The 13,052-nt window shown below is 48.9% G+C and overlaps 5 protein-coding genes across 5 annotated transcripts; 4 read left to right on the forward strand and 1 right to left on the reverse strand.

Annotated features, from left to right (window-relative positions):
- Positions 1-446: 446 nt before the first annotated feature.
- Positions 447-3,028, reverse strand: AO090038000398 (snoRNA-splicing protein PRP40; the record flags this gene model as incomplete). Its single annotated transcript, XM_001825272.1, has 4 exons — positions 447-1,493; positions 1,550-2,603; positions 2,679-2,833; positions 2,891-3,028. The coding sequence occupies 4 exons, from the start codon at positions 3,026-3,028 to the stop codon at positions 447-449; spliced, it is 2,394 nt and encodes a 797-aa protein (XP_001825324.1).
- Positions 3,029-3,317: 289 nt separating this feature from the next.
- Positions 3,318-5,251, forward strand: AO090038000397 (TRAPP trafficking subunit Trs65 domain-containing protein; the record flags this gene model as incomplete). Its single annotated transcript, XM_001825271.1, has 4 exons — positions 3,318-3,492; positions 3,553-3,825; positions 3,877-4,999; positions 5,068-5,251. The coding sequence occupies 4 exons, from the start codon at positions 3,318-3,320 to the stop codon at positions 5,249-5,251; spliced, it is 1,755 nt and encodes a 584-aa protein (XP_001825323.1).
- A 689-nt stretch (positions 5,252-5,940) lies between these two features.
- On the forward strand, positions 5,941-7,066 carry AO090038000396 (Mpv17/PMP22 family protein; the record flags this gene model as incomplete). The annotated part of the gene is made up of 6 exons (XM_001825270.3): positions 5,941-6,006; positions 6,118-6,208; positions 6,269-6,294; positions 6,358-6,700; positions 6,754-6,920; positions 6,995-7,066. 6 exons carry the CDS (start codon positions 5,941-5,943, stop codon positions 7,064-7,066), a joined length of 765 nt encoding a protein of 254 aa, XP_001825322.1.
- An 829-nt stretch (positions 7,067-7,895) lies between these two features.
- Positions 7,896-9,281, forward strand: pgkA (phosphoglycerate kinase pgkA; the record flags this gene model as incomplete). Its single annotated transcript, XM_001825269.3, has 3 exons — positions 7,896-7,961; positions 8,034-8,454; positions 8,515-9,281. 3 exons carry the CDS (start codon positions 7,896-7,898, stop codon positions 9,279-9,281), a joined length of 1,254 nt encoding a protein of 417 aa, XP_001825321.1.
- Positions 9,282-12,006: 2,725 nt separating this feature from the next.
- Positions 12,007-12,882, forward strand: AO090038000392 (uncharacterized protein; the record flags this gene model as incomplete). Its single annotated transcript, XM_001825268.3, has 1 exon — positions 12,007-12,882. The coding sequence occupies one exon, from the start codon at positions 12,007-12,009 to the stop codon at positions 12,880-12,882; it is 876 nt and encodes a 291-aa protein (XP_001825320.3).
- Between the last annotated feature and the right edge of the window lie 170 nt (positions 12,883-13,052).

The raw sequence follows: 13,052 nt of genomic DNA on the forward strand, positions 1-13,052 counted from the left end.
ATTACAATCCTGATATATGAAGCTTTATTTTTTTCATCATACAGGTCCTCGATGGCATCTTTGTTAGTGCTCAAATATCTCGGATAGCAACGAAACCCGATATATATCTTCCCGCCTCAATCGAATAGCTAGCATCTGAATTCAAAGTACTAGTCGATACAAGCCGAGATAGATATAGTAGCAAGAGGCACCTTTCTCTTTTTTTTTTTTTTTTTTTTTTTTTTAAAGATATGCTACGACTGTGAAGTGCTGAAAAGTCTAAGCTTATGCATTATACTCGAGCAGCAAGAGAGACAACGGTCTGGGTCCTGGATGATCCGGTGTACGTATTGACGTTAAGAGACTAGAATAAGGATATTGCTAGTGCCTATAATCCTTTGGTTCACTTGGACTTGATGTATTGACTTCCTAACTGCATACCCATTCATAATAATACTTAACAATACTTAATCTTCCTCGATCTCTCCTTCTTCACTACCAGAATGAACGGCCTTCTCCTCCTTCTTTGCTTCCTCTACGGCTGGGGTGCGCTCGCGACGGTCTTTCTCACGCTTGGGACCTCCACTGCGCTCCCGTTCGCGGCTGTCGCGACGATACCGTTTGGCAGAGCGACTGGCAACGCTTTCCGTGTCGCTATCACGCCTGCGCCTACGGTCATTGCTGACGGTACTTCGAGTGTCCGCGCCGTAGTCCAGTTCGTCCCGACTGCCCCGTGGATCACCGCGGGTGCGATAGAGTCTTTCACGCTCTTCTTCTCGGTCGCGGCGTTCGCGGTCATAGTGGCTGAGAGAACGAGTGCTTCGTTCACGTTCCCAATCGCGATCACGATCACGATCACGTTCGCGGTCACGGTCACGCTCGCGGTAGCGATCCCTATCTCGGTCCCTTTCTCGATCACGCTCTTCTCGCCTCTCTCGCACCGGTGAGAGCCCACTAACCTTCCGGTAGGAGCGCTCGCGGTCTGCCTGGGCTTTACGCCGGTCTGCCTCGTAGGCATCCGGTTCTGGGGTACGACTAAGACGACTAGAGGCTCCTCGCCTCTCGCCTCTATAACTACGATGATCACGGTCACTGCGGTCATAATGATCGCGTCGGCTACCACGATCTCGGTCACGGTCCCGATCGGTATCCTCTTCCTTCTCCTTGAGGCGGCGAATAACCTTGTCAAAGGCAGATTGTCGAAGTTCATCCGAATCGATGGCCTTATACTCTTCGTATTTTTCTACTCTGGGCCGCACTTGATCCCAAGTATCTGTCGGTCGGACAGGAGGCTCCAGACGTTTGATTCGCGAGCGTAAGGCATCAACAGCACGGCGCTGATGACGGTCGGCCGCATGCTTTTCCTCTTCAGTCCGTCGAATTGCTTTATCCTGAATGCGCTGGAAGATAAGCTGAAGGATCTCTTGATCAAGATTGGCTGTGCGGCGATCAGCAAGCACGACGGTATTGAATTCTTCGAAGGTAGTCTTGGGCGTAACATCGAAGCGTTTGTCCTGCGAATGGGGTGTTAGAAAACCAAGTCTATAAAAAACAAGTCAGGATCACTCACATCAAGAACATCCAAAACATCATTTCGCGGGCCTCGAAGTGACCGCTCTTCTTCCTCAACCACATCCCAAAAGAGATCTAGGGGAGATGAACCCGAATTACCCAAGATTCCAAGATAACGTGGGTCTTCCTTAATCAATGGGTAGATGTTCATCCATTTGCTGCCGGCCTTGATCTTGCCTTGAGACCTCAGCTCTTTCAGAAGTTCAGTGAACTGCTCACGAGCATGACGCTCTTTTCTTGCCTTTGCGGCTTTCTGTTGTTGACGCGCATCGTTGAATGCCCGTTCAAGAGACTTGATATGGTTTTCAAAGACAGTTAAAATATCAGACTTGCTGAGGGATTTGAACTTATCGTCATTTTGCACCTGATCATTTGACTGGATGATGGCATGCGCTTCAGACCACCGTGTGTACGGCTCGAGCTCGAGTGACTTCAGGATATTTACTAGTTCATCCATTGCAGCTTTACGCTTAACGGATTCCTTCTCAGCGTGTTCTTTCTTGAGTTCAAGAATGTACTCCTCGAAGAGTTGGCGCCTTTCATCCTCATCGTCCGTAGATCTGAAGATAGTCTCACCCTCAATAATCGGCCGAATGGTCTTCCAGCGACTATAATGCTTGATTTCAGGATGACGCTTCAGCATGGTATTGAAATCTGCTCTGAGCTTAGCGAATCTTTCTTTCGCCCGATCCTTTTCCTGCATGCGAACCTCGACCGCGTATTTTTCAAAGGCTGCCTTGCGGTCTTTGGGGTCTTTCAGAGCACGGTACTGAGGATCTTTAACCGTTGCGCGAATAGTTTGCTCCCAAGACCAATCCGGTTGTACATTATGGCGTCTGAGCATCTTCATGAACGCATTTTCCGCCTCCTCAACTGAACTGTACTCTGGCTCTGTAGTCGCCCCCAGCATAGGGGCAGCCACAAGCCCATTGGCATCACCGGAGCCATATCCACCACGCCGATCGCCATATCCTCGGTCGTAGTCGTCACGTTCACGTTGCTGTGGATAGGAGGAAAACGAGCTAACACCGCCCGCGACAAATGTTGGCCCCCTATGCGCATAGGTTAGTACGTGATGACCCAAGAGAAAAAAGATATATAAAACGCTCTAAGGTCAAAAGACATACGCTGCGGGCGGAGGTTGGGCCGTCTGAGCTTGCGCCAAAGCATTCTTATAGACATCTGGTATCTCCCAAGTGCTTTGCTTGGTCTCCGTATTGTACCAGTACTTTCGACCACCATCGGCAGTATACTCTTTCCATGGTTGATTTGCCAGAGCACGCTATCGAATGGAGACCAAATTAATAGATATAAACGTAGATTATGGGAGAGAACGTACCTCGACGGGCGTCATCAACTCCACGGGCTTATTCCATTGCGTGGCTTTTGTCTGGACATTGTAGTAGTATACCCTTCCATCGGCGTTGCGAGCCTCCTGCCAAAGAGCAGGCGCCCCGGGGCCATTCATCGGATTCATAATGTATGCGGGTAGTTTCCCAGAGGAACAGTGCTGTCGTTCAGATGGAACACGCGCGGAGCTCGAAAAAGTAGCGTCCGAAGCTCTGCCGTTCCTTTCACCAATGATGTTTGCGTTGTTTGCACCTGCACTCATACACCGAGCATCATCTCCGACAATCCTCGAAACTCTTTTTAAATTGGACGTACATTGACAGAGTCTATTGGGCAGTTCGCTTTAATTCTTGTGATTGTCCCGTGTCGCTTGCTAGCGCTACTTGGTAGATGGGCATGCGGTAGTTGTTCTCACAATGCCGAGCCTCGAAATCCCTGGGGAATTTCTAAGACATTCTGTGCTAGATACAGTTGTCCCGCATGCTTCAGATATAGATCTGGAGGCGGCGCTGACGTCTGCCTTGGAAGGGGGAGCAGATGACTTATCATCTGTTCTCTCATTCATACCTCAGCGCTCACTCCTGTTCTTTGGTAAGCATATACCTGGTATCCTAATCGAGCTGTCTCTTACTCATAGACAGTTTTATACAGATGAGTTCTGCAACGCCCGCATCGTTCTGAGACTTTCCAACTGCTCGCAGGCGAGCCTAAAATACCACCTTGAACACCTGGAAGTGAAGCTCGACGTCTTCGCCATCGACCCGGCTGAAACAGTTGCTGAGAACCCGACACCTACTAGGGACCTAATATTCTCAGGGGTCGTAAAGAGAGATGAAGAACCGCTGGTAGTGGTGAATGAATTCGAAGGAGAGACGGGAAGTGGTAACCATGTCTACGTGATCTGGAGCATTGAGACATTTCTCAGTATGGGCCGCTATGTCTGATATCTACGAGTCATGTCACTAACCGTGCCAGAACGCCCTCGTATACGTATTCAGCACCCCTCTCTTCTGTTTATTGCATCTGTCAGCCTCAACCCGTCTGAAAGCCGACAGCAGGAGTCTCGCGACGATGACTATCTCCCGCCATTGATACCTGCATCCATAAATATTCTGCAGCCATTGTCGTCTGATAACGCTTTTCCGCAGAAGGATCCTTTTCTGCCAGCGTCTAGACTTCTACGAGTTGTACCGGCGCAATACAGCGAAGATCCTATCTATAACGTCCAGCAACAATCAGGTCATCCGATACGAGTTGTGCCTGCAGCTAGTGCAAGGATACGATACTCTCGGCTAAACTCTTATTCGGGACGGCCAACAACCGTGGCAAGTCTTGATTTCGAGGTGACACCGTTCCTCAATTGTGAAGTCGTCTTCGATAAAGCAGAACTTCACATGTCAGATGGGACTATCGAAACCCTCTCTGATGCGTCTGGGCTAGTTCCGCCGATATCATGTCGACCACGGGATGACGTTACTTTGATATATAAACTGACGCCAGAATATGGTCCAGATCCTAATCCCTCAACAACGGTGATGGTCAGCATCTTAGACATCCGGTTGGAGGCCATTATTAAACTCTCACCCAATTGCAGCCCGCGGATTCTAATGCAATGGAGGACAAATGTTGATTTCTCTATGGCCCTCAACCCTACGTTTGGTGGACCGAGTCAGGCTTTGCAACGGACCAACCGGCCGGCTAGTCTTCCCATGACGCCGAATCAATCCAATACTGCAACCGGAGGGCCCCCTAGCAGAAGCTCCTTCCGAGAAAGGGCGTACTCTGTAGCGGATATGGGAGTGACCGTGTCCTTTTCTGGCCCTGCTAGTGTGGTGGTCGGGAAACCCTTCGCTTGGAATGTTTTTATCGTCAATCGGTCAGCAACATCTCGTAAATTCGCTTTGAATGCCATTCCACGAAGGAAGCGAGCCGATCCAAGAAGTCACGTAGCCCGACCATCGTCTTCATCGCTCACGAGTCGGCGGGAGGATCAAGTTGCCGAAGCCGTGACGGATGATAATATCGTTCATGCCATGCAGAAGAGTGTGGCAGGGCAAGAGGCAGAGCTGGTCTGTTTGAGCACGGATCTTCGAGTCGGGTAAGTCTTACCTAACTACACAACTGATCTACTTCTATTACAGGTAGACTAACTCGATGTTTGAATAGTCCACTTCTACCCGGAACATGTTTTGCGACCGAACTAAAGCTGCTTCCATTGGCAGTGGGGGCGCTCCATTTAGAAGCCGTGCGTCTTGTGGAAGTCAACACGAATGAGACGACAGATATCAAAGATCTCCCAGATATTCTATCCTTTGATAGGAATGGAATACCACCTCAGGATAAGAAATAGAGCACCGTACATACACTATGTTATCGCCATGAAATGCAGGAATGCCTCCTGTGTAGATACGTATAGAGACTCTCATGTGATTTTAAGATCGGCGGCTAACGTGCAGGGGGACACTTCTCTTATTACTTACTATTTATAACCATGGAAGCAATAATAAAAGACCGTAAAAGAAAATGGGGCCAAAAGAACATCTTCAGGGCTGGTAAATCCTACAGTGAACCAGTCTATGATGCAAACTAGTAATGGTTCGGCCCCAGAGGCAGAAAATTTATGCAAAGCGGAAGGCGGCGGCAAGGCGGATACAATGACTGGGCAGCTGATCTAAGAGTGGGATTGGATCTACGCGCCCGCAATACCACAATTAAATACGGCAGCCTTATTGCACTCTTGACACTGGACACACGACAATCTGAAACCCCTTCAAGATTCCATCCCCCAGCTGGACAGGGTGATCGACTTTCATCGCTGGTTATTTAGTGGAGACCTATCCCACTGACGTCGGTACATATTCCCATATATTTTTACTGGGTTAGCGTTGTGGGTTTCTTGTCCTACTTGCCTCCCTTCTTTTGCCCTTGACCTCTCCTTTGCGTCATACTGGCTGGATCCCGCCGAGCGGAATCTTGCCTTCGCCTTCGATCCTTTTCTACTCCGATTATCTATTAGTTTTTGGTTCAATTAGCTTCACCATGTTCTCCGCGTCGCGTCGAAAAATTCTGGATGGACTCAACCGGAGATACATCTATGGCCGTTTGGTAAGTGTTAAAAACACCCAGGGCTTTTCTACAAACACCTATTATATACAACCCTTATCGCTTTTTGCGCAAATCACTCATAGTAACCCTTCGTTAACCTCTTGCATATAGCCCTTGCTCCACAGCATAATTTTTCTCATCGAAATGGCGGTTGCGATGCGGTTGGCGGCCAAATTCAACTCCTACTATGCGGAGAAGCCGGGTAAGCCTCTTCTTATTGGTATCTAATGCATCAAAGGCAATAAGCTAATCCAGTCTGCAGTATTGACTACTATGGTAACCAACGCGGTAAATATTACCTATGCTAACATCCTTGTTTACGACGAACATAACTAATATTGAATGCCGTAGGTCCTCGGTGGAGTCGCGGATACAGTTGCGCAGCTGATCACGGCCTTCAAAGCTCGACCGGGCCGACCGAATTATGATCCTGGTGATCTCATCTCAATCGAAATTCATGACCTCGATAAGGAGAAGCCACCAGCTCTTGGGGAGCTGGGACACGCGAGACACTTGCCTCCGCCTTTTGATTTCGAGCGACTGACACGATTTATGTCATATGGTTTCTTCATGGCACCGATCCAGTTCAAGTGGTTCGGATTTCTATCTCGGGCATTCCCTCTTACCAAGAAAAACCCGACCATTCCGGCCTTGAAGCGAGTTGCTGTAGATCAGTTTCTCTTCGCGCCTTTCGGTATGGCTATCTACGGTCTGCAAACCATATATGAGATGCTAACTGCGGTACAGGGCTGGTGTGTTTTTTCACATTCATGACACTCGCTGAAGGTGGTGGGCGTAGAGCCTTGACACGCAAATTCCAGGATGTTTACCTGCCCACTCTTAAGGCCAATTTTGTTCTCTGGCCAGCTGTGCAGGTTCTTAACTTCCGAGTCGTTCCAATCCAGTTCCAAATCGTAAGTGATGCGTTGTTACTCCAAGATAACAAGCTGAGACGGTATAATTCTAACTTCATCATTCTCTTTCGTAGCCATTTGTGTCCTCTATTGGTATCGCTTGGACTGCGTACTTGTCCTTGACCAACTCTTCCGAGGAGGACTGATTAAATCACCTGTGATGATGATATGAATGGTTTCGGGAGGGTTTCGGATCGTCAGTCATTTCACATTTGTCGCTCCTTTGTCTTTTTTTTGTGTCATTAGATTGTTTCCTGGGCGTTGTATATTGTCGTTGGGGTTCTGCTGCCTTATTCTTATGGCTGGTGTCTAGGTCTTTTCCCCTTCGGTGGGACGGTTCAAAAGGTTGTCAATTTCACTGCTGGTTGTTTTCACACGCATATCATTATACAAGGTGGAACGCCCAACTACGCATTGCTTCACCGAGCTTTTGTCATATGATTCTCACCGTAGACCTTGAGGTGGTATAATGCCAATCGACTAAGTGCCATGGATGGTTCTTTCTGCTTCCATGGGCGGGCGGATAAGGTATACGGAGTATAGTAGTAGGAAAGGGGAGGGGCAGGGCCCCTCTATCGCTTCCGTACGAGAACGGCAGAGCGGTAGTATATAATTCCATTACTTGAAGCAAAGCGATCTACATTAGCTCGATCCGAGGCTATCGAGAATCTAAGCATCTGGAGTCCCCTGAGGTCCCCGGACCCTTCCGTCATCATTGACATCAGTCCCGCAACAGTCCGATGCGTCAGCGAATCTCTCACCGGTGGCCCCACCAAACGAGACAAAACAATGTTCCTCTACCCCGCCGCTGAACCGATCGCTTCTATCAGGAGACTGGCGTTCACCGTGAAACGTATTGAGTATTTCTAAACATCCCACTTGCTCATTTAAAAGGTACTCCGTCCCCCTTCTTGCTGCTCTGACCTTCCACGCTGACCACCTCCCCCCACCTTGTGTGATAGAACATCGTCCATAATGTCTCTCTCCAACAAGCTTGCCATCACCGATGTCGACCTTAAGGACAAGCGCGTCTTGATCCGTGTATGTACCTGCACCGAATGGAACTCAATTATTCGCGCGGATCAGGGAATGCTAACCGTTGACAACTAATAGGTCGACTTCAACGTTCCTCTCGATGCCGACAAGAAGATCACCAACAATCAGCGTATCGTCGGTGCTCTGCCTACCATCAAGTACGCCATTGAGAATGGTGCTAAGGCCGTTGTCCTCATGTCCCACCTCGGCCGTCCCGATGGCAAGGCCAATCCCAAGTACAGCCTGAAGCCTGTTGCTACTGAGCTGGAGAAGCTGCTTAGCAAGTCTGTCATCTTCGCCGAGAACTGCGTCGGCAAGGAGACTGAAGAGATTGTGAACAAGGCCACTGGTGGCCAGATCATCCTCCTTGAGAACCTGCGTTTCCACGCCGAGGAGGAGGGCAGCTCTAAGGATGCCGAGGGCAAGAAGGTCAAGGCTGACAAGGAGAAGGTCGAAGAGTTCCGCAAGGGACTGACTGCTCTTGGTGACGTCTACATCAGTAAGCTCCCATGGACGTCCAATTGACTTCTGTCTTCCTATGCTAATCTTTGCCTCGTAGACGACGCTTTCGGAACTGCCCACCGTGCTCACAGCTCGATGGTTGGTGTTGACCTGCCCCAGAAGGCTTCCGGCTTCTTGGTGAAGAAGGAACTTGAGTACTTTGCTAAGGCTTTGGAAAGCCCCCAGCGCCCCTTCCTGGCCATTCTGGGAGGTGCCAAGGTCTCTGACAAGATCCAGCTGATCGACAACCTGTTGCCCAAGGTCAACAGCTTGATCATCACTGGTGCTATGGCCTTCACCTTCAAGAAGACCCTCGAGAACGTCAAGATTGGCAACAGTTTGTTCGATGAGGCCGGTAGCAAGATTGTCGGCGATATCGTTGAGAAGGCCAAGAAGAACAATGTCAAGATTGTTCTGCCCGTTGACTACGTGACCGCTGACAAGTTCGCCGCCGATGCCAAGACTGGCTATGCCACCGATGCTGACGGTATTCCCGATGGATACATGGGCCTGGATGTCGGTGAGAAGAGTGTTGAGCTGTACAAGAAGACTATTGCCGAGGCCAAGACCATCCTCTGGAACGGTCCTCCTGGTGTCTTCGAGCTGGAGCCCTTCGCCAACGCTACCAAGAAGACCCTTGATGCTGCTGTTGCGGCTGCTCAGTCTGGTTCTATTGTCATCATCGGCGGTGGTGACACTGCAACCGTCGCTGCCAAGTACGGTGCTGAGGCCAAGCTCAGCCATGTCTCCACCGGTGGTGGTGCATCCCTGGAGCTCCTTGAGGGCAAGGTTCTCCCTGGTGTTGATGCTCTGTCAAGTAAGTAAGCGAAACGCAAATAATGTGTTGAAAGGGGGAAGCGTCGGACAGTCTCTCTTCATGTCCAGCATGTCTTCTCGCTTATGAGGGACGTTTAACTTTCATAAATGTAATGTACATGAGACGATAAATTAATCCAAAACTAGTTATTTTGTTCATTTTTTTTTTTTTTTTTGCATGAGAAGAAAGGTTCTGATGATAGAGTGCTATAACATAGTGTTGGGTCCTAAGCTGTGATTGCCTTAATCTGGTGTGGGATGGACTTTGAATCGTTTCACAATTAAATTGTAGATACTTATAGAATACGTGGCGAGAAAAACTCAAGTCGTCGCCTCTTCTCGTCTGTAGGCCTGCTGTCAAGTATCCCATCATAGGTTGTCTCCTCAACTGCACATCCTCAATCCCAATACAGTGCAGGTCAAAGAAGATTTGGAATAAATTCTTCGAGCATCGAGATCTAGCTTAGCCCAGTTGTGAGGTTATGTATAGCGTTTCGTCTTGATATATTTGTAATTCCACGGTCAATTAATTCATTGAGCTGTCATTCATCTCGCGAACCGAACCGATACCATGCCACTCTGCATACTAACGGGATGCTTCGACCTTTTTCAGTTCCTCCCTGCAGTCAAACCAACAATATTAGTACCATGTCTCGACGTAATATCAACAGCCACAATGGCACCGAACGCCTAGCAACTGCTGGAGCTGTGGCCACCACGGCCACCATAGGGGACTAATACGCACTTCAACTGCTTCGAGAAGTCCTCAGCGGCATCATCGTCATCCCAGCTCTCTTCCCAAAGGTGACCATTAGCGCCGTTTGCTGATCCAGAAGCTTGTTCGGTTTCTTCTTGTGGCCAGTCTGTAGATGGAAACCGTCGGTCAGCGCAACTCTCATCTCACGAAGCAATCGAAGCTTCCAGTAATGCAATCAGGTCGCTGGTCTTCCTTGCTATTTTCACCGGGCGGAATCCACTATTATTGTCTGACCTTCAACGGGGAAATCCTCGAATTCATCGTCTTCCTCCAACACGGGGGGCTTCTGCTGTTGGGGTTGCTGTGAAGCTTCGGGCTTATCGTGGGATTGTGTTGAGTTCGACATGGTGGGTGGGGGTGAGAGAACGATGCGTTTGGAGTATTAGGCGATAGACCAGATATGTTTTCAAAAGTGGATATTCAGGAAGGGCTCGAATGTGAGAGAGCCGAAGCTAAATAGGTAGTGATTATTAGAGTTGATGGGAGAGGGCTTTTGGTGCTGTAAAGAAGCGCGCGGAGACCGATCGATGGCTTTGGGTTGGTCACTGACGCCAGACACCTGAAAGCCAAGACCCGACAATTAAGGCCAACCAAATTTGTGCCTAATTAATGTCCATTAACTGACTTAATACACCATAACCAGTGAACCACACCCTTTTTGAGGCTCCCGGAACTACCGGAGAGACTGTGGGTTTTTTGAGATCTCTTAGTTACTCTCAAGCTCTGGATTAAATCAGTAAAAATACTGTATAAAAATCGAAAGCCGCAAAGCCAGGACTTATCGGATTTAACGCTACCGAATAAATTCACTGAATGGGGCCAAAGAGGAGAATGTATGCGTTCATAATATTCTCATTAAACCAAGTTATTAGCTGTAGTTCTTCCATCCACTGGCAGGTCATCGTTCTTTACCCTTTATCGCATGGCCGAACGCTCCGCCTCGCCGCCATAGTGGACCACGGTTCTACTTAACCCATTCATCTTACATTATCGCGGCTCTTATGACCGGGACCTTCCTCTCCTTTCTTACTTATTGTTCTTGATTCCCGCTTTTCTTTTTCCTTTCTGTATCCCGGAAGGTTATGTTCCCGGAAACCCTCCACGCCCTTGGTCCGTATCTGATGGGAGAGTATATGTTCTTCCCATTTTGTTTGCTTCCGTCTCTTGGGGTTTACTCCCCTTCAGCTTGCGCTCTGTCTGCGAAAAATTGATTTCGACCTCAATTCATCTTTCGTCTCATCTCATATCCATCTGCGACGGTTCGCGCGACCTGCACCTTTCACCATGCTCAAAGTAGGCTCGTGGTTATATGGCAAGAAGGCTGGCGCCAATGCCTCGACGCAATCTTTGGACTCGTTGGTTGAATTGCGGGATCGTGAGTGTTTCTTCAGCAATCATTTCAATGTGCTATGCGTTCAGTAATGTACTGATTTGTGTCTCCTCGAGTGTGTAGTTGAGGATGCTATGCGGGGTATGTGCTTCTTGCCTACTGTGGACGCCCGAAGCCCAGTCAAGACGTATACTAATCTTGTACGAGTTTAGCTGCGACCCTCATCCTGAATGATGACGTCGACGGTGCCGAAGATGGTCTTTCGGAAGGTGTTTCGTCTTTTCACAATGTGTGTATTGTCCGTGGCTGGGGAGCAATACTACTGCTCTTAGGATCCACAACGACCCTTTGAATGCCTTTACTTACGATCCCTTTTTCTTCGTGTATAGCTTGGACGAGGGGTGGTTGCATTTATCCGGGCAACACTGGGATTTGAACAGGAGATTATGCGCCAAGGTCCGTGGATTCTTTGGTCTCTCGGCAAGAACTAGGTTGATCACTGACCCCTGGCAGCATCGGAACGACTCAATACGGCCGAGACCAGTGCAGCTAGTGATCAAAACAAGGCTCAGCACAACTCCCATGCTCCCAATACTTATCACTCGCCGATCTATTCGCCGGGCACCGAGTTCGCGCTCTGTCAGGCGATGGCCCAGCTTATGAGTGCTGTTGTGGGTGTGCTCAATGAGAGCCTTACAGAAAGTATCAAAGGTTTCTATAAAATGAGAAAGGCATACATCACGCTAGACGGCATCCTCAAGATGGAGCAGGCATATATGCAGTCAATTTCCGGTGGTGTGTCTCCTGCAGACCAGGGGGAGGCATCCAAACCCAGCCCAACAGCCACCGTCGAGGCTAAAGGGCTATCCCAGAGGTTATCTGATCTAAGTGTCTCTCAGGATAGCACTAAATCTGGGGAATCAACTGAACTATCGACGCCTAATCCCTCGGATATGCTTAGCCACGATCCCGATTCAGATATCTTCAAAAACCAGATTGATGTTTTCGTGCACTCTGGTTCTAACTTTTGTTTCGGTATTCTTCTTCTTGTCATCTCCATGGTTCCTCCGGCCTTCAGTAAATTGCTCAGTATCATTGGGTTCTACGGAGATAAAGAGCGGGGACTGAGGATGCTGTGGCAAGCTAGTAAGTTTAATAATTTGATCGGGGCACTTGCTGCTTTTGCGATTCTCGGTTATTACAATGGTTTCGTCCGTTACTGCGATATTATGCCAGACCCAGTTCCGGGAGACCAGGGCGATGTGCAGGGCTATCCTCAGAAGAGGCTCGAGGCCTTGTTAGCGCAGATGAGGCAGCGGTTCCCCAAGAGTCAACTCTGGCTGCTTGAAGAGTCTAGGATGGAAGGAGCGAACAAGAATCTAGAAAGATCCCTGGAGCTTCTGTGTGGTGAAGAGCGCAGTCCGCTCAAACAGGTCGAAGCTTTGCGGGTGTTTGAGCGCAGCTTGAATGCGATGTACCTCCACAAGTATGAACTGTGCGCCGAAGCATTTCTCGAGGTCTGAGCTCTTTTTCAAATGGAAGCCATGTATGGGCCTGCTAACGGGTACTTAGTGCGTCGAGTTGAATTCCTGGTCTCGCTCATTATACTATTATATTGCAGGAGCATCTCATCTCTCCTTATACCGGAGCACTATTGTAACAGACCCTAAAAAAGCAGAAGAGCACGCAGAAA

This window comes from Aspergillus oryzae, chromosome 6 (assembly GCF_000184455.2).
Source record: "Aspergillus oryzae RIB40 DNA, chromosome 6".
NCBI lineage: Eukaryota > Fungi > Ascomycota > Eurotiomycetes > Eurotiales > Aspergillaceae > Aspergillus > Aspergillus oryzae.